We start from the raw sequence: 21,030 nt of genomic DNA, 5'->3' as shown, positions 1-21,030 counted from the left end.
GAAAAGGACAGTTCCAAGAATAGAGCCTTGTGTAATCCCGCCAGAGGAGGGCAGCAGAGGTGTAGGTAAAGGTTCTATCAGAAAGGTGGGTCCTAAACCATTGGAGAGCTGAGCCAGTGATGCCCACCCACTGCTCCACCCTGGACAGGCGGATCTCAAGGAACACAGCGTTAAAAGGCAGCTGCTCAGTCCAAAAGCACAAGTAGCACACAGTCACCAGAAGCTATTGCTAAAAAATATAACATTAAAAAAGCCTTAATAAAACATACTGATTGCTTTGGTGAGTTTTTAGTCCTGGCTGGAACACTTCCAGAATTGCACATTCACCCAGGAAGGACTTCAGTTGGGTAAAGGCAATTTTTTGTAGGAGTTTAGAAAAGAAAGGTAGCCTGGAGACAGCCCCTGAAACAAAACAGAATGGTCAAGGCCTGTTTTTGTCAGCAAGAATTGCCCAAAAATATTTTTACAAAAGGTCAATGTACTGTTAATAATGGCAAGAATAAAAGGACCAAGGGTAGGAAAAACCTTCTTAAGGAGTTGAGGAGGAATAACATCAAAGGGGAATCCTGATGGGTTTATACTGGAAATGAACTGTTCTAATAAGGAGAGACAGGCTCAAAGTGGTCAACAAAAGCCAAACAGGGTGTTGAGATGGATGGATCATTTGAAAGCCCTAGTGCTTACAACTTTCTCCAAAAAAGTGAAGACATTTGTCACAAACTGAATTGGAAGTTTCCAGTCCTTCATCCCTCCATGTGAACAGTTTCATGAACAATAAGAACAGAATTTTTAACTTTGATTGTTTACAGTTTAAGTTAATGCTACTTGAGTTATTCTGACATGTCAGTGTGAAATGAAAGGTGTAAAAGTCCAGCAGCAAATTTGATTGGTGCATTTTCTTTTCGTAAACATCACAGTGCCTAACTTTTCCTTCCTTTGTTCCTTTTCAGTAGATTTAATGATATTATTTATTATTAGGTCGAAAGGGAGAAACACTTTTGTTTTGTACTGTGTTTCATGTAGTGTGTTACCACAATACTTTTTATAGTATTAGCTTTTATATGCTCAACCTGATGAGATCACTCTTACTAACACCGCCAATGAACACCTGCTGTAAAGTTACAGCAGTGCAAACTACATCAACAGTGGAATTTGCAAGCATTCATTTCTTGATGCAGAAAATGTTGAAATTGTTCTTATGGGTCATTTCATGAGAGGTCATCAAATACTTCCATCTCGACCATCATAGATTCCCCTGAATAAAATAGGGGAAATATATTATTCCTAATAGATATTACACAAAGGTTCAGGTCACCTGTGTCATGATTTTTCTTAAAAACAGTATTTCAAGGGACATAAGAAATGTCACGTGTTATAATAATGATTTTTATAATATATGTGATATATAGAGTATAAGATTTTATGTAATATACAATACATTTTTTGATGCATCAATGCTGCTATTTATCTGAGTGCAAAGAAAGTAACAACCATTGACTGTTGTCTCTGACTGGGGTTTAAGTTTTACCCTGTTAATGTAAAGAAAGTCTGTTTATCATTATTAAATCTTTTATTTAAATAGATAATTTCATTGAGATCAAGCCCTCTTTTTCAAGAGAGACCTGTGTACAAAACGTATATATATAAAAATATACAGACAGGCACATAATGCAAGGACATGTTATACATGATGATTGAGAAAACATGTCCTATGGTGGAGACAGCATTCAAACATATCATTATTGAAGACATAATTACAGATTGTCAAAGCCACATTCTTGGATGAAGGCACTTATTGGCTGGTCTCACCTCTGAAATGAATACTCTTTGTGCAGTAAACATACATACAGCTTAAAAACTGTTCCGCAACTAAGAACGGACACATTTATCAGAAGCTGTCATTAACCAAAAAGTTTTTTAATAAATATATGAATAACACAGCTTTAAATTTTCAGAATCCAACATTTGATTATATTGAATGTAATCAAATATGTGTATGTACACATTTAAAGATATGCTTTTTTTCTCTACAAAGACATTTCCTAAATGTTTTTGCTCCTTTGGTTTAAATGACACTAGACTAGACGTCCTGTTTTCCCTCTTAAAGGGAGAAAAATGTAATTGTGGGGGAGTGTGAAATTATGAAAATTCAGTATTGAGAAACATGTTGTCAAAGAGAACAATAAAACAGCATTACAATCTTTTCACAGACCACTTTCAAATAAAATGTAATAACTTTTCTTGTCTAGTTAATGCGATTGATAGGAGTGATCACAAGAGGTGCAGAGTTTTTACCATTATCATTATTACAGGGATTGAAACATGGGTAAAGTTTCTCAGTGAAGGAGCAGCCAGTAAAGGAGTAGATAAAAGCTGCTGCATACACATCATAAAAGGAGACCAGACGCTCCTCATAATCCACAAACACTCCCACTTTATCAGGAGCAGACTGAAAAGAGAGAACGGCTGCTGGGCCAGTACATGCTGTGTACTCGTTGTTGTTCCTCAGCCATAGAGCCCAGAAACCATCCTGAGGCTTTACTGAGTTTCCTCCCTTCCTGTTCACTGACTCTCTGGCGACTCCTAAAATCCAGTCAGTCTTTCCTTTAACCTGAACCTCAAAGTAAAATCTGCCTGAAGAGAAACCCTGCCTTCCTAAAACATTTGCAAAAACTGTGAATCTCTTTGGGTTGTCTGAAAGACTCTGATTCACATTACCAAAATTCACTTCTTTTCCATCATCAGACAAGATGAGCTCAGGATGTGCTGTATCAGGATCAAGACTCACATCCACAGCATACTGCTGGACCCTCCTCAGCTCAGCCTTAGCAAGCAGCTTCTTAAAATGTTTTTTGAGTGTCTCCTCCAGCTGAGCCACAGCTCTCATCACAGTCCCCTCATACGTTGGTGGAAGAACGATGACCTCTGTCCAGTCCTTGGTAGGTGGAACAGCTTTCAGAGATGAAAAGCTTTGAACAAAGTGGAGGTGGTCTTCAGAGCGTGAGGCCTGCTTCAGCTCAGAGCTCCTCTTCTTCAACTCTGAGATTTCCTCTTCCAGCTCTTTGATGAGACCTTCAGCCTGTTTCTCTGTTGTTTCCTGTTTGTCTTCTATCTCCTTTATGACCTTCTTCAGGCCTTTCTCAATAAACTCCTACAGAACAGTGAAGATCTGAACACCTTCTGTTTTCTGTTTGTCTGCAGCATCTTTACTCATCTTCACTGACTCATTGATCTCCTGAATCTTCTGTCGTCTCTTCTCGATCATTTCCTGAATTTCATTATCCATCTTCCTCAGCTCTGTCTTCTTTTCTTCAGATTCTTCTCTCAGAGGTACAAACTCGTGAGTCTTGTGGTCTAAAACAGAGCAGAGCGTGCAAACACTTGTCTGATCGGTCTTACAGAACAGCTCCAGATGTTTATCGTGCTTCGTACACATCCTGCCTTCCAGGTTCTCCACAGGCTCAATCAGCTGATGTCTTTTCAGACCTTTGATTGTCAGATGAGGTTCTAGGTGAGTCTCACAGCAGGAGGTCAGACACACCAGGCAGGACTTCAGGGCCCTCAGTCTGGTTCCAGTGCAGTAGTCACAGGGAACTTCTCCTGGTTTGGCAGCTTGTTGCTCTGAGCTGCTGCTTGCATTCTGTTGAGCTTCATCTCTGAACTGAGCAACCACCTCAGAGAACAAAGTGTTTATTTCCAGTTCAGGTCGTCTCTTGAACAGTTTGTTACACAGGGGACACTTGCACCTAACATTAATGTCCCAGTTCCGGGTGATGCAGTTTTTGCAGAAGTTATGTCCACATGGTGTGGTGACTGGATCAGTGAACACATCCAGGCAGATGGAGCACAGAAACTGATCTTCAGGTCGCAGATTACTAGCAGCAAACATGTCTGCAGTCTACAAAACAAAAGTAAACATTTTAGGGGAAAAAATGTGTTTTTTACAGATGTCTGGCTTTGATTCAACGGGTTTAAGAAAAATATTTGGGAATTACCTTGTCTCTCATTTGCAGAAGCTCACTGGTAATGGGACAATTAGGTAACAAGCTGTTTCATAGCCAGATGAGGTCAGTTCCATCATGATTTCATGAAAAATGAAATTGCTTCATACTGTTGATTTTTTTTATAGCTTTTCATTTTTCATTTTAAAATATGAGGCCCAAAGAGATGTCAGTGCAACTGAGGGATCCACGACTAAGCTGAAAAAACAAACAAAAAAAAACCAACCCAAATTAAATCAAAGTAGTAGAAAAAACTTCAGGAGTAGGCAAATCAAAAATCTGGTACTTTCACTGAGCAAAAGGCCCGAAAGACTTCAAGATAACTAAAGTGCACGATGATGGAATTATTTCTTTTGTTTAAAAGAAAAAACAATTTCACATCCAACCAAATCAAGAATATCATAGATGAGGTATCACTGTCAAAATCTGCAATCAAGAGATGCTTTTATGAATGTAAACACAGAGGATTTACAAAATTGCACAAATTGCACACACATAATTATGCAAAAAACATTAAAAAGTAAGTTTTAATGTCTAGACCTAGACCAAAACACTACATTTTGCTCTAAAAGGGGTGGAGGGGTGAGGAGAGGGGAGGGGTGGGGTGGAGGGTATGCCCCCCACACCCCCATTGCCGAGCTTAAAAACTGGCACCTTTTGCACGTACACATGCACTCTCATGCACGCGCGTTCACTCATCCGAAAAGGGGCACTTCCGGGCCATGCGGTCCCACTGCGCACGCTCTGTCTTCTCCTAGCGGGGTGTGTTTTAATTAGGTTCATCAGCCGCTGTTGGCATTTTGGCTTTTCATGGTAAATTTATACAAACAGGAATTACTTTGTCTTTTTACACTGACACTATAGACAGGCTTTGTTGTCAGACAATCGAGCTGAAACGGCAGTGTGTTTTAAAAGCAGATTTTCTACGGTTAGTTAAACGACTACCCAACCTTGTTGCATTGTTTCTAACAACTGAGCATTGTTGGCTGTTTCAGACTTTAAGACGCCTTCTATCTCAAGAAATGGGGAGATGAACTGCTTTTTCTCTGTTTTTGAGGGTGGGGGAAGAGGGATAAAGGTTGATAAGAGCCAGCGAACTCCTTCCTTGAGCCTGACACCCGCACGTTAGTTTGTGTATTTGACCGTCTAAATTTCATATTTTTTAGACAAAATACGCATTGATTTTTGATGCCATCTTTAAAACATAGATGTGCAATATATTATTTTAATCTTGTTTATCAACCACCGTGTGCGTTTTGGTTTTCAGTGTGAATATATACAAACAGGAGCTACTTTTGTAAATGCAGGATCGTTTTTCTAATGGTGCTTTTTAGACACTGATCTGAAAGATAAATGTTTGTGTTAGAAGCAGCTTTGCGGGATTTGTTTTTAATTTGGTGAAACATAGTGTGAAACTCTTAATTCAGTATTTTTACAGGTTTTAACTGTGTGGTCTTTCTGTCTTTCTGGAAAATGTAGGCCAACTTGTGAAATGAGAGCATGCACCGTGCTCTTCAGAACTGTCAGCTTTGCTCGTTTCATGGGTCCTCTGTTGATAAAACTGATTTTTTTTTTTTTTTAATGAATCAGAATCGTGTTTATTGGCCAAGTATATGTGCAGACACATACAAGGAATTTGGTTCCGGTAGATGGTGGATCTTAATGTTTAGAGACAATAGCGAAGGTACTGACCTGTGTGTCTCTTTATACTGTAAATGTTAAATTCTAAGGCTACACATTATTTATGTCGCACTAAGTCTGCTTGGCATATGCTATGTATAAAGGCTCTGGACCTTTCCAAAAAGGCGTAGAGGCGACTTTAGCGTGTACTTTTGTAAAACACACCCCGCTAGGAGAAGACAGAGCGTGCGCAGTGGGACCGCATGGCCCGGAAGTGCCCCTTTTCGGATGAGTGAACGCGCGTGCATGAGAGTGCATGTGTACGTGCTCGGCTCGTACGTGCAAAAGGTGCCAGTTTTTAAGCTTGGCAACGGGGGTGTGGGGGGCATACCCCCCACCCCACCCCTGAAAGGTTTCAGTTAGTTAAGAGTGAGAAAGAAAAGACAAGATTTGCACCCACAATGAAAGTTTTGTCTCGTTATGCAATATTTACATTTTTTTATATACATATATATACATACATACGTGTGTGTGTGTGTGTGTGTGTGTGTGTGTATATATATATATATATATATATATAGATAGATAGATATATAGATATAGATATATATATATATATAGATAGATATACACGCACATATATGTATATATATACGCACACATATACACATGTATTTTCTTGTTTGATTTTTTTGTACTATTTGATCATTAAAGTGGCCCTCCAATGACATGACAGTGCCAGCAGTGGCCCACAGCTCATTTAAGTGGTTTAAAGAAAGCACAAGTCAAAAGAAACTGTGTAGACTTTTGTGGGATGATCATTCCATCTCAGAGCAGCACTCCGTTTTTACAACGAATTCGAAACGAATTCGAAGCGGACCTTTAGTTTTGCTTTTGTTTTGTTTGTTTGTTTTTCGGGAATATTCCACATTTAACTTTGATGATTTTCAGTCTCATTTTGCTCAACACAGCCTGCGACAGACTGGTGATGACCTGTCCAGGGTTTACTCTATGATAGCTCGGATAGGCTCCAGCCCCCCGGCGACCCCGACAAGCATAAGTAGAAGAGAATGGATGGACCTTTCTTAACATCAGTCTCCAGTTGAACTAATCTGACATTTCACGTGAAGTAACATTAAGAGAGAAACAGTTGCCTGTTAAACACAGCAAATCTGATCAGCTGCACTCACCTGCATTCCAGTTTGTTGTTGAGAGAAAAAAAATATCCTCTTGATCTTCTTTAGATACGGAGATTGACCTGTCTGCAGCTCTGATTTTACTTTCACTAACTTCCACTTTCATTTCAGTAATTTGATGTTGAATCCTTATTGCTCCGCCTCTTCGGGTTTGTCTTCTTCTTCCTGCTTCAGGCGGGTTTGACACGTGGAGGGCGTTTTGCTGCCCTCCTCAGGTTCTTCGAAGTATTTCGAAGCACCTGAGGAGAAATCCTATAGTCCATAGTCTATAGAATTGTCTAGTACGTCGCAAAAAGTTGAATAAAGAAGTTATGGTTTCCAATTAGTCCAAGCTGAGTATTATGACGCTTACAGTTTTCTCATAGCTCGCCTGCTCCAGTGTTTGTCACATTATTTCAAATATCTAATCAGTGACTTTCAACTAAAAGCAATTATGAATCTAGACATGGTCAAGATACCTGCTGAAGTTCAAACAGAGTGTCAGAATGAGGAAGAAAGTTGACTGAATGTGGCATGGTTTTTGATGTCACTTAAGCTGGTGTGAGTATTTTAGAAACTGATGATGTCCTGGGATTTTCCTGTACGACCATCTCTACGGTTTACAGGGAATGGTCTAAAGTGAGAAAATATCCAGTGAGGAAGAAAAATCGTAAATGCTGACCATGCTTCTGTGAACTATGAAGCAGATTATTTGTTTTTTTGGTTTTTGTTGTTTTTGTATCAAATCTATTGTCTTTTGTTGTTGTTGTTGTTTTTGTATTGAAAGCTAAATTATTGTTGAATAGTTTAAACTTTTTACTTAAGCTAATCATTTAAATGCAGCATTTTCTGCAGCAAGCATTGATTTTATCACTTACTATAACAGATTTACAGAATAACTAGAGGTTATGATCTGAATAAAGAAGAGATATAGCATTTGAACTACTGACTGTCAAAGTATAACCTGACGTTCTAAAGAGACCAAAGCCAACAATGAATCAGTTATATTAATATGTTGTTGGATTGGTCTTCTGCTATTTCTACTCAGTAAATTTAAATTGGTTTAAGTTAGATTAACGGCTGCAGTGAGTGTAGTCAGCCCATTCAAAAGCAAAGACGAATGCAGGCGTAACCCCAGCAAAGTCTTTACAGAGGGCCATGAGTGCCAAAATGAATCAAACAAATACATTATTAAATAATTTATGAAATGTGTCAATAATAATTACAATTTTAATGGCATCATAGCCCCTGCACTGTCAGGATTTATTACATGCCATGTGAGCACAAGCAGTATAATGTTTTCATCTCACCAGACCTCAGTTTCCTGTTAAATAGAGAATCACATGTATCAGTTTCACACAGTTCAGTACAACAGTCTGCAACTTCAGAGACACTCTTAGGTCTTTTCTTCAGAAACCCAAGACCCAGCTGAAACCAGCAACACATCTGAAAATCATGGAAATGCGCTATAGGAGTCCAGAAGAAATACCAGGTAATCACAGAGTGTTGAAAAAGGGGCAAAAGTCAGAAAGCCTAAAGATGACCAAACCCTTAAGTTTAATAACATTTATTCTTTATTATTTTTTTATTAAGTTTATGCTGTTACAGTATTATAATATTTTTAATTTAAACCTCACAAACTAACCCATACTATAATTTTTTTTTAAAAAAAGGAAATCATGTAAAACAGCTACATGCAGGTGTTTCAGTTGACAAAATTACAAATGTTTTTTTAAATTTACTTTTGTGAATCTAGTTTTAGGTTTTAGTTTATTTTAGTTAGCATAATAATCTTCATTTGTGGTCACGGCTTAAAAAGAAAAACGCAAATTTCAAAAAGCAGTCACTGCAGTCAATATTACAAGAAAGATACAATGAGAAATTCCCCTTTTAGTATCATTATTCAGTATTTTTAGTCAAAATCAGTCTGTGAAATAGGTATAAACCCTTTATAACTGCATACATTTTAAATTCTCAGGACAGAAAAGCCAATACATAACATCGACCTTTCAACTTTGAAGATGTATTTCCCAAACAGCTCATATATGAGCATACTAAGTAAAGCCATGCAAAACTTTTTACCTTCATACTATAAAATGTGCTCAAATTATAGCTGTTGAAAGTACGGGTGGGTAGGTTGAAATTTAGTGGTTTTAATTTTTCCTTCATTTTTGATCCCCCAAAACTTCTTAAGTACAGGAAATAGACAAATTCCATTTTTCTAAAATGGAAACAAATTTAAACTCTGTTAAAAAATGTAACCAAATAAATTTTGGCCAGCTTTGCTACAATACTTACTGCGAAATTATAGGTCAAATTTCGGTTCATTAAGTAAGACCAATAACTCGATTATAAAAAAAATTCTCACCTTCCAAGGAGACAAACTAAAAAAACATCTGTCATGTTGCTCTTAGCTGATTTGTTTACTGCACAACAAACTTCTTAAAGTATGTTTAAAAAGAAAAATGACACTCTCGGAGTGGTTCGTGTTAAATGTGCTAATTATTTTTTTTGTTGTGACAGTAAATGTCTGCCGTACCAAATTGCTTTGACAAAGATAAATGCTGTTGTGTACTGAAGACAATACTCTTCAGGCGCTGATTGAAAAACAGATGGGTTTTTTTAATACTTTGTAAATTAAAAGAGCAGTTGCTAGTGTCACCGTTGTTATTAGTCGCCAAATATGAGGTTGTTAATGTCTTATGTTTGCACACATGTTGAAAAATACTGACTTCTAGCCCCAGGTACTACATTTGTGAAGAAAAGTTCCTGCAGAGCTGCTGTGATTCTTCTGGGTGTGCTGTGTCTTCTTCTCCTCACTGGACTCATAATTCTGGCTTTTCCTTGTGAGTACAGCAGCTAGATAGCATGCTGATGATGTCCTAAATGGGTGTTCATTAATAGAGCTTGTTCATTTAATGTTCACATGCCCAACACTGTTACCCAAGACAAATCTGAGTGGGAAGAGGAGGTGGGCAGACAGAGAGCATTACAGATCAGTTACAACAACTTGAAAACAGAACAAGACCAGTTACAGAAAAACTACGACAGTGTGGTTCAAGACAGAGTCCAGCTCCAGAAAAAAGTTGAAGCCTTGACCAAAGAAAAAGATGATCTTCAGAAAAAGTTTCAAGGTAATTATTCCTTTATTTCATTCAAAGAAAATATGTTCTTGGGTCTAGCCTTTATTCTGATGATTCAATAATAAACCAATAGTTTATAAATTGCAACAAACGAAACGTGGTAGATTTAGCACAGACCCTGCCTACAAGACATCATAAATAAATATCATAGTTAAATGTGATTGCAAAATGTTTTAAATTCAAATTTTTCACTTTGTTTCTTTGTTTGTTTTTACTCATTTCTTGGCATCATAAGGAGCACGGCTGCAGTGTTAGACAATAACAGTTGATACATGAAGTATTTCAGAGCTCTGAGATAAAAATTCCCAAAGAATTCATACAATAACTTAATGCCACTGGACTTAGAAAATAAACAATCTTTTGATGCTGTTCAGATGACTTCCTGACTCAAACTGAACTCACTTAGTTTGCCTTCACTCTTTTTCAATTATGTACTTGAAGCTGCAAATAATAAAAAAAAAAAAAAAGACAACCAAATACAGAGATGACTGTACCACCAACATTGTGGTTTACGCTTAGGGCTTCTTGTGTAAGAAATGAAAGCAGCATTAAGAGTCTTGCCACATTGATGACAGTAATAAGCAGCTTCCTTTCAATGCCTTTCTTTTTTTACCTACAGCTGCTGATGCAGATTACAGCGGAAATCACTTTATCACATTTTACACATCTCACTAGAAGTCACCAAAGTTCAAATAGCTTTCTTATATAATCTTATATCTTTCTCATCTTCTCAGCCCTGAGAGTTACTATTAACGTTGTGCACAATTGGAGTAATTAAGTGCACATTGTTAATGAACATGAAAACAAATCTAAAAATCAAAGTGCTGAGAACACTGACTTGGACTATGTCTTAGGAAACACATTCTGACAAATTGTGCAACTATGACAGAATGTTTTTTTCACCACCAAAGTGTTTTGAATTTGTGTCACTATCTCCAAAGCAATGGCTGTGAAAAAGCTCATCATTAGGGTTATGTGAAAGCTACCTCGTAAAATGTAACCCCAAATTGTTAACATTCTTCTTCTATTTTTTTATATTCGATTTTCAGCATAAATGGGTGTATGTTAGCGGTAGTTTCTATTACATGTCTTCAGAGGAGAAATCCTGGCAAGAGAGCAGACAAGACTGTCTTCAAAAAGGTGCAGACCTGGTGATTATCAACAGCCAAGAGGAACAGGTGGGAGTGCATTAAAAATATATAAATGAAAATTAAAATGAAATCAAAGTTCAGTTAAGTGGAGGCTATATAGATACATCAGTTTAAACTCAGTATCCTTACAGTTGGTTTCTCTCTTTTTTAAAAAGAACTTTGTGAATCAGTTAAACAAGTATTTGTGGATTGGACTGACTGACTCAGAGACAGACGGGACATGGAAATGGGTGGATGGGACTCGAATGACCAAAAGGTTTAAATACAAATAAAATCCATTCTTTAGTTTGCATATATTTTAAGTAAAAAGATACTGTTCATGCTGTCTCTTTAGTATCTAAGTTACAGTTACTGAAAAGAAAAAACTGATCAGATTGTTGAGTTTAACTCTCATAATTTTATCTTTATTTTCAGCTACTGGAATAGCGGTGAGCCTAATGGACTCAAAAATGAAAACTGTGGGCAAATAAAAAATTACAACTCACAAAACAGCTGGAATGATGAAAAATGCTCTATTTTACACTTCTGGATGTGTGAGAAGAAAGCTTCCCCATAACTTCACATCAAGTCCATCAAATAATGCATAAAACAGAGCCACAAGATGCACTTGTGAAATGAAGCTGGACAGAAAACTGTGGAAATTTACAAAGAAACAAGTACACACAGAGGCTTTTTGCTTTGCTTTCAAAATCAAGAAATCTTTTGTCACTATGAACCTTCTCAGTGATGGAGATCTGCTCTGGTGTGACTGGTTATAACATTGTTAGCTGTATTTGATTAAAAACAATCCCCTGCTTAAAAATACTCATCCTATAGAAAAAGACTCTCTAACCATAAGTTTTCCATCTGTATGTATATTTTATTCTTTTTACTTAGTGTGGCTCTCATTTACTATCTATCTATCTTTTTGTTGTATTTGAACTACAATGCAGTGGTAGAAATTAAAAGTACTTATGCATGTATTATTTCGCTAGTGCTTTTCATGTGTATGCCTTGCCTACCTTTTTATAACCTTGTGTGTTTGTGGCATCTCAGAAGCAAGGAGGGAAATAGTGAACACAAACAGATTGTACTGATATGACTGAACTACACTTGTTGACTGAATATCAGAGGGGTGCATAACCTAAAAGTGGCAGAATTATTTAATTTCTGTTAAGTTTTAGGCTTGCAAGAATTAATTGGTTGCTAGCAATAATGAAACACAGCATCTATGGGAACAAGTTTAATATTATATTTGGAATGGGCAATATGACATATGCATAATATTCAATAAATATTGGATCTGTTATTTCTTAAAGAAAGATCTTTACATCCTTTTATGTCTGTCTGCATAAACATTGCTATTTTAACATACTTTTTTCAGGTTTTGCAGAAATACTAACCAGATAGCCACAAACACAGTCCCAGGAAAACAATAGATTACTTAAACATACTGGGCCATGCTTGTGGTACTCAATACTACTGTGGTTATAACTGACAGGAAATATTCTGTCAGCAAACTGTATTCAGATATTTCCCTTGTTGCATATGCCCCACAGCCAAAATGGATTAAAGCTGATAACTTAGAGAGAAATGACATTGCTTAAAGAATTTCTTAAAGAAAATTATGTCTCCCAAATTCAAACTGGCAGCTGATTCCACAGAAGAGGGGCCTGAAAAGTTCTGCCTCCCGTTCTACTTTTAAATATCCTATAGGATGCACAAGTAAGCCCTTAGCGTGAGATTGAAGTGCTTCCTTTTGGTTGGTCTTTGAAGTCTTTAAGATACACTATGATAGACACAAGTTTGGTAGAAATTTAATAATTGTTTTGCCTCCCTTTGTCTGGTTTCCATTAACCCCTGAGTGCTGCTCAGACGGCGTGGCTCAGAGCTTTTGTTCAGCGCTCTTTTTGTTTGAAAAGATGTACAAATGACATGTGAAAGATATTTCTTCATAAGGCAAATTTTGAAAAGAAAACAGACAAGACTGTCTTCAAAAAGGTGAACAAAGTCAAACAGCTGTTCAAACAAATTCAGTTCAGTTTGATTTATATTGTAGTATAAACAGTGCATCACGTGCGCACACACACACACACACACACACGCACACACACACACACACACACACACACACACACACACACACACACTGCTTTGATGCAGCTGCAACCTGTGGGCAGAACACAAATAAAGTGGCCTATTATTATTTCATCCCACCAGACCTTCATTTCCTGTTAAAGAGAATCACACTTTTTCACACAGTTCTCAAAACTTTGTTAATCTCAAGTTCCTGTTCAGGTTGTAACTGAACCACAGCACAGAATAACATCATGGATGACATTTATTTAAACAACATAGCAATTAATCACAGAAAGCTAAAAGGGGACCTAAATTCCTCAGAAAATATTTATGTCACTTATGATGATATCCAAACTGTGGAGATGAACAGGACTGGACCTGCATTCACAGGTAATAAACAAATAATTTGACACTGTTACAATTTTATGCACAAACACAGGCAACTTTACTAAACAAAAAAACCCACATTGTTTTACCTGTTTTAGCAATTTTGTATTTTGATGAAAGAGAATTGACTGACCTGACTGAATAACGCCTGCTTTTGGCTACAATGTAGCTTGCCATCACCAGTGTGTGAATGTGTGTGTGAATGGGTGGATGACGGAATGTGTAAAGCGCTTTTGGGTCCTTAGGGATTAGTAAAGCGCTATATAAATACATACTGTTGTCTACAGTTCAAGCAACTATTGGCTGTATGTATGTCTCTGTGATCATAACTGATCTCATATCTCACAATATGCTAGCATTACTTACAGCAAGTGTCTAGTGGCTCCTGAAAGCTCCATCAGAAAGGATCTTTGTAAAGTTTCACTGCATCAGAGTTAAAATAATTATTAGACATGGATGAACCGTCTCAGACAAATGTTTCTGCGTTACTGTAAATGTGTTTTACTATAGTCTGTTCTGGTTTTGACATCAGAATCTTAAGAGAACTTTCCTGACCCCCATCATCAACGCTGGTCAGTTATCCTAAAAAAGCAATGTAGCAAATGTAATGTAAATAACAAAAGAGTTTTGGAAAATTAAAGCATTAAGTCTTTTATCATTCTGATCAAAATATCAAAAAAGTATCACCCTGACTTAACTTAAACAATATCGAAGAGAGTTGTGTTTTTGCTATCATAATAGGTGGGTAATGGATCAGAAATTAAAACTAGGTCATCATGGTGATATAGATTTTTAAAAATCAGGGAAACGAAGAAAATATAATTTATTATTTTTTGTCTAAATGACAAAAGGACTGCAGTCTTCTTTGATAAGAAACGGTCCCCTGTGATGGAGAGACCTGTACCCATCACATGGTAGCCCAGTGCATGACAGCAGAACAGTTTTTCTGTGTTTGTTTGTCAGGAAGGCAGTTTTTTCACTCTGGGAATAGTTCTGATTTCTGTTGTGCATGCAAAACATAAAAATAACCACATATTGTTAGAATAGTGCATGGACAGATAGCACAGGGTTTTTTTTATTATTATTCTAAAACTTCACAAATCTTGACTTATATGCCTAGGTACTAAATTTGTGAAGAAAAGTTCCTGCAAAGCTGCTGTGATTCTTCTGGGCCTGCTGTGTCTTCTTCTCTTGATTGGACTCATAACTCTATTTTTTCTTTGTGAGTACAGCAGTTAATATAATCTTCAACAGGTGATGTGTAGTTGTTTAACATGGTTTTCTTATTTTAATTTCACGGGCTCAACGCAGTCACCCAAGGCAAATCTCAGCAGACGATGGAGATGATGATGTCATACAACCGTTACGAAAACTTGACCAGAAAGTGGAATGAGTTGCAGACCAGTTACAACAGCCTAACAATTGAACAACACCAGTTACAGACCAGGCACAGTATTCTGAAATTGGAACGAGACCAGCTACAGAAAAGCTACAACAATATGGTGGAAGACAGAGGCCAGCTCCAAAAGACACTTGAAGACATGACCAAAAATAGAGATGATCTTCAGAGAAAGTCTGTTGGTAATTATTGTTATTTCACCTCCATAAAAACAAAACAAGTTTTGGGGGGATATTTTGAAGTAAGGCACACATTTTTTTTTTCTCAGCACATTTATAATCCTATTAAGGTTTAGGAAAAATATCAGGAAAAGTAAGGTTCAGTGGATCCCAAATGACATCTTAAGTAAATCTTGGAGCTAAATGTGACTCAACAAAAGTTTGAAGTTTTGAAATAATAGAAATTTATTATCCAAAGCAGCACACATGCAGTGTTGGTTCACCGTGTTTGATTTATACAGTATATGTCAAATCACCCAATTAAAACCACTACAAAAGAGCTGATATAATACTGTAATATCTCAGTTAAGACTGCATTTAATCACTTAATTCAGCCGACTTCTTCGCTCAGGCTGAGCTAATTCATGATGTGTCTGCTGTTTTTCATTTCTCTATTTTGTTGTTAAAAAACTGTCAAACAACCAGATGCAGAAGTGATTCCACTACTGACAGCTGCTAGAAATGACAAAAGCAGCATCAGGCCTCCTAACAGTGATGAGGTCACTGCAGAGATAAACTCATTTCACTCCACCTGCAGACATTCCTGTGTTTTTTTTTCTTTCCTTTAACAGGTTGTCTGCGAGAATGGATGCACTTCAATGGTAGTTTATATTACATTTCTTCAAACAAAAAATCCTGGCAAGAAAGTAGAAATGATTGTCTCCAGAGAGGTGCTGATCTGGTGATTATCAACAGCAAAGAAGAACAGGTGATTTTCTAAATGTGGTTTCTGTCTATATGTGTGTTGTATATATGTTATATAATATATATATATATATATATATATATATATATATATATATATATATATATATATATATATATATATATATATATATATATATAATGTATATATATTTCTTTCTCTCAACAAGGAATTCACAAGAAATTTTCAAAAGCTGATGTGGATAGGATTGACTGACAGTGAGAAAGAGGGGATCTGGAAATGGGTGGATGGGTCTCTGCTTGTTACAAGGTTTTACTTTTTTCTTATTGTGCTGCACCGCAAGATAAGTTAAGTTAAGTCTATCAAGTCTTAAAATCATTTATATACGACCTTGTGTCGGTGAGTGCAATGTTAAGAGAAATTACAAAAAGATCTTCATGTCTTCTCTTTCTCTTCACTCTAAAAAGAACATGTCAACATGGCTTAGGTCTGCAAAGTTCAACAAATCACAGAACTTCTGGAATGTGCTGTCTCAGTCAAAGTCAGAATTTCAACTAGACTGCGTTTAAACAAATGGCCAAAAAACACAGCAAACTGAAGCAGCATTGTGAAAAAGAGTGGACTAAAATTCTTCTGCAACGATGTCAAACAGAAAGAACTTAACGTTATTGCTGCTAAACATAGTTAAACAAGATTCTGAGTCATGCGGTGTGCTTACTTCTTCACATACTGCTTCTATATTTTGGCTTAAGGTTTGTTAAATAAATTGTCACAAACATCTGTATGGCATACACATTAATTTGTGAGGACTGAAGAACAGGATGTAGGAGGCAGAAGTTAAAGCCAATGTAAGTATTTAATGTCATTAAGTCCAAACGTTACAAAGTTCAAATCCAAAATTTCTGAAATAAGAAAAATATGGATACAACATGATGGCTTGATGTTTTAGAAGAGATTTCACAAAATGATTTGACAAACAGGAAAAATATTGCAGTCTTATAGCAACATAATTTTTGATATCTGAATATTTTTTTCGTACAGATTCCATTAAAGACTACAACTTTGTTTACTAAATCATCATTTTTTTCAATTCACTTTATATACTGCCATTTCACAACAGTCACCTCAAGTGCTTTATCCTGTAACGTAAACTTCCTAAAATATTAAAAAGAAACCCCAACAGTTACCATATCAGCAAATGATTGATTAAGTACGGAGTGGTGTATAAACCCACAGGGAGTGAAAAGAGACGTGTAAAGAAGAAACACTCAGTGAATCACTGAAGTCCCCCCAGCAGCCCAAGAGTAATGCAGCATAACTAAGGATACAGGGTCACCTGATTCAGCCCTGACAATACGTTTAATCAAAAAGAAAAGTTTGAAGCCTAATCTTAAAGAGAGAGTGTGTCTTTTGCATTGTTTTTTGTTTTTTGAAATATTGTATTTTGTTTGTGTTTCAGCTACTGGGCTACTTTTGAGCCAAATGGTTTTCCACAAAGAGATGAGGACTGTGCAGAAATAAAGAACTTTCATTTCCCAAACACCTGGAATGATGAATCATGTGACCTTGAGAGAGTCTGGATCTGTGAGAAGAAACTGGCTACATAAATCAGCATCCAAACTCATCACACAGTGATAGAAAACAGAAAAGAAGTTCATGAAATGTATATGACTGATCCTGTCAGCTCACTGTTCTCTACAGTATAAGCTTTGCATTAAAAGTCCTTATTATCACTTCCTTGTACATGACAGTGTGTGATATAAAGAATCTCTATATTCTGTATATCTGTATATCCCAAATATATTTAGGAAGTATGCATACTTCCACAGTAGCAGTCAGGTACAGGTGATCAAATGCATTGGATTACCTGATGATCAGTAATTGTGAGCACCAAACTGCATTACAGTTTGGTACGGAAGCTGCTCTGCCAGCAGCCAGAAATCACTACAGAGGCTGGTGAAAGCAGCAGAGCACATCACTGGCTTGAGGCTTCCTGCCATTCAGGACATCTATCTCCAGCAGTGCCTCTGCAAAGCACACAGCATCATCAAGGACCACAGCCACCCAGCACATCAGCTGTTCTCCTTGCTACCATCTGGCAGACGTTACAGGAGTCTGTCTGCTCGGACTACGAGACTTAAAAACATATTTGACCATTAAGCCATACGACACCTCAACCACAACACTTAAACAGACACACACACTCCACAGATGCACTGAGAATCTGTCCTACAGTTTCACAAGTACATTGTACACTCTGCACTGGTCACTTCATTCTTATTAGTATTCAAACAGATAAAAACCTTACTCTGTGCAATACTGTACTAACTGCCACTCAAAATTTTGTACTATTCAGTTTGTACTGCTGCTCACTCCTGCCACTTTATCTCATGTGCAATATCCCATTTGCTTTATTTTTAAACTACAGAAGTCTCTTTAAATGGCCACATGATGGTGCTGCTGTATTGGCTCAAAAAATATTCAGTTAACTCCACCAAAGTTTAAATATTTAAATTACACATCACATAAAAATGACATAGTAAAAGATTACCTGGTCCTAAGCAAGTCTTAAAATTCTATGAATACAACCTTACAGCTGCAACAGAAATCAATGTTAAGAGAAACAGCGGGAATAGTATCTTTACATTGTAAGGTAAAGAGCCTGCAATAATACAGGATTCTTAATTCACTAATTCGTTTTTTGTATAGAGCATTGTACATTATAGATCTGAACAAAATGTCTTTTTTGCGTGGTTTATCTTGTTCTCTCTCTTGATTTTGTTTTACACAGTGGAGAAGTATTTGTGGTTTCCTCATCGTGCTTGCATATTTGTGGACCTGAAGAGAGCGTTGCTGACTACAGACAACTACAGACAGTTGCAGTGCGAGTGTATGTGTAGAAATGTGGTGGGCATAATCTGTATTTTATTGTTTTACATGTATTTGAGATAGACATTCATATCAAACTGTGTGGTTGCTGATGTTTTAAGTGATGAAATGAATTCTGGACATTCAGAAATAGGTCAGCAGGAAATTGTTGCATCCTGTGGTAGATGATTTTACAGATCAATATCTTTCCATGAATAATAACATGCTCACCTACTGTGGGAACGTTAGTGTTTTTCTGCCTCTGTTTCACTATATGAGAAAAGTACCTAAAAAAAATACACGGTGTGCTGCTAAGCCACAAAAAGCACAGTAGACATTGTTTTCGAGTGTATTCTACAATAAAGGAGACGATAGACACAGCAGGCACCTCAAGACCCAACAAAACAGGACTGAGTGAAGAGTTGACTGAAGTAAGACCATCAGATCATCACAGAAAGAGGAAAATGAATGTTAAAGCTTCAAACACTGTTTATTCAAATGTATCCGAAATCCAAACTTCACAGTCATACATGACTGGACCTCCTCGCTCAGGTAAGGAAGCCTGCACCATTATAGGTGCTTTCTTTCCACACAAGAATAACTACATCTTCTAAAACAACTTTTTTAAAAAGGCAAACACATGGCGCTGGGTTACAGCACTGTTGCCTTCTTTTGTATCTGACCTTAGTATTCTATACTTTACATTTTGATAAAAACCTCAAAATAACCTGAAAAAGTTTACAATCATGCTCACTTTCTTAATAAACTGTAATAAAATGGAAGCAAATCTGAGGCACTGATCATTAACGCCTCATGGGGTGCTGTCCTGGCTCTCCTGTTGGACATTATGTCTTTGACTACCATCCTGAGAGCAACAAAATATTCAGTCAGTAGTGAGTAAGTTGGGTGATTTGATTTGGGTGAGTTTTGGTCCCAGCTGTTACTACATATCAAGTGAAGAGAAGAGCTGGGAAGAGAGCAGAAAAGACTGTCAGAGGAAAAATTCTGACTTGGTGATAATCAACAGTGACGAGGAACAGGTGAGAGATAATAATAAATACCTGGCACTTATTAGTGGTAAAAGCACAAAAGTGTTGGGCTTGGAACAACAATGCATGAGTCAAGCATACTTCTTCAGCATTATGATTCTTTTGTTTTGTTTTTGTTTTGGGCAGAAGTTCATTATGAGCCTAGGCAAAAGAGTTTGGCTTGGCCTGACTGACCAAGATGAGGAAAATGTCTGGAAATGGGTGGATGGGACAACTTTGGCCAAAAGGTATTGGAATGCTAATGCAAAGTAAATTTGCAGCTAATGTTAATATAATTAGATTTTAGTGTAGTATTGGATAATTCTGACCCAGTGATAACACTGGATTTATTTTTGTCCTCCTCTGGAGATCATGAAGGTGAATGCAAAATCCAGTATATCCAGTTTGCTGACAGTTAAAATATTTCACTCTAGGCTTAAACTTCATACACTATTAGTTAACTTTATTTCCCATTATTATTAGTGCAAAATATATTTCACTAGAACATTGTCCTTTTATCAATTTTTTCCGGTCACAGCTACTGGTACCATCCACAGCCTGACAATGGAGGAGGCGAACATATCGAAGAGGATTGTGCCAAGTTACTAAATTACAACAGTGATATGTTACTCAAATGGAACGACATACTTGCTTAAAAACGAATCAAACTGTCTTACTGTCTTAACAAACGTCTTAATGTTATTTTTCAAAAATATAAAATCTCTTACCACTGTCACAGAAATGATACCCTGTTTCTCTTTCATGTACAATCAACATTCAGACCTTCGCTGCATTGTACACATAATCTGTCCAAAATATGTTTAAATCCATCAAAAAAAAAAGTAGTACACAGTTCAGCATGAAGCACTTTACTTTAAGCAGGAAGAAGCAGGCCATGTGACATGTCATCATTTATCATACTCTATCGCCCCAAAGTAATTAATACAACTTTAGTCTTTTTGCAATATACCAAATATATTGTTGTTCATTTTATTTTTTCCCATGTTTCCATGTATGTATTTGTTTTTGTTTCATCTATTTAGATATAATGCTATTTTCTCGAGCTGTTTTCACGAGAATGACCCTTGTACTAATAGTTTTGTAAAACATTCAGCTGAATTTATGCTGAATTTGAATGAAAGTTTCACGGCGGGGTTTGCCAGTGTGTTTGAGAACCGGACCCAAAAGCAGATGGTTAGAGAGGAAGTAACTAGAGTTCACTTCCCTCCACTGTGAAAGACTGCGCTGAGAAGACGCACCACAGCTCAACTCTGTGAGAGAACAAAAAGAAAATCACAGACAAGACAATGATGGA

The 21,030-nt window shown here is 36.9% G+C and overlaps 3 protein-coding genes across 4 annotated transcripts; 2 read left to right on the top strand and 1 right to left on the bottom strand.

Annotated features, from left to right (window-relative positions):
* Positions 1-1,596: 1,596 nt before the first annotated feature.
* Positions 1,597-6,946, bottom strand: LOC146385270 (E3 ubiquitin-protein ligase TRIM21-like). Of its 2 annotated transcripts, none has more exons than XM_084930897.1 (3): positions 6,812-6,946; positions 3,996-4,199; positions 1,597-3,898 (listed from the first exon to the last, which is right to left on the bottom strand). In XM_084930897.1, exon 3 carries the CDS (start codon positions 2,885-2,887, stop codon positions 2,246-2,248), a length of 642 nt encoding a protein of 213 aa, XP_084787023.1. In that variant the 5' UTR covers positions 2,888-3,898; positions 3,996-4,199; positions 6,812-6,946; the 3' UTR covers positions 1,597-2,245. Both variants share the same exon structure in this region, with proteins under 2 accessions (XP_084787023.1, XP_084787024.1).
* Positions 6,947-9,722: 2,776 nt separating this feature from the next.
* Positions 9,723-11,646, top strand: LOC146385269 (CD209 antigen-like). Its single transcript, XM_084929929.1, has 4 exons — positions 9,723-9,931; positions 10,982-11,117; positions 11,246-11,346; positions 11,505-11,646. The coding sequence occupies exons 1-4, from the start codon at positions 9,723-9,725 to the stop codon at positions 11,644-11,646; spliced, it is 588 nt and encodes a 195-aa protein (XP_084786055.1).
* A 3,213-nt stretch (positions 11,647-14,859) lies between these two features.
* On the top strand, positions 14,860-17,387 carry LOC146385268 (uncharacterized). The gene is made up of 3 exons (XM_084929976.1): positions 14,860-15,116; positions 15,725-15,861; positions 17,279-17,387. Exons 1-3 carry the CDS (start codon positions 14,873-14,875, stop codon positions 17,294-17,296), a joined length of 399 nt encoding a protein of 132 aa, XP_084786102.1. The 5' UTR covers positions 14,860-14,872; the 3' UTR covers positions 17,297-17,387.
* The last annotated feature ends 3,643 nt before the right edge of the window (positions 17,388-21,030 follow it).

This window comes from Perissodus microlepis, chromosome 6 (assembly GCF_051167445.1).
Source record: "Perissodus microlepis isolate ML-2025 ecotype Zambia chromosome 6, ASM5116744v1, whole genome shotgun sequence".
Taxonomy (NCBI): Eukaryota; Metazoa; Chordata; class Actinopteri; order Cichliformes; family Cichlidae; genus Perissodus; species Perissodus microlepis.
This window is presented reverse-complemented; position numbering and strand designations above follow the sequence as displayed.

Bases quoted from the DNA above. Each gene is read 5' to 3' on its own strand.
- LOC146385269 (XM_084929929.1), top strand. From the start codon at position 9,723: ATGCCCAACACTGTTACCCAAGACAAATCTGAGTGGGAAGAGGAGGTG. The intron at 9,932-10,981 runs TAATTATTCCTT...TTTTATATTCGA, and splicing joins CTTCAGAAAAAGTTTCAAGG to TTTTCAGCATAAATGGGTGT. The intron at 11,347-11,504 runs GTTTAAATACAA...CTTTATTTTCAG, and splicing joins GGGACTCGAATGACCAAAAG to CTACTGGAATAGCGGTGAGC.
- LOC146385268 (XM_084929976.1), top strand. From the start codon at position 14,873: ATGGAGATGATGATGTCATACAACCGTTACGAAAACTTGACCAGAAAG. The intron at 15,117-15,724 runs GTAATTATTGTT...TTCCTTTAACAG, and splicing joins TCTTCAGAGAAAGTCTGTTG to GTTGTCTGCGAGAATGGATG.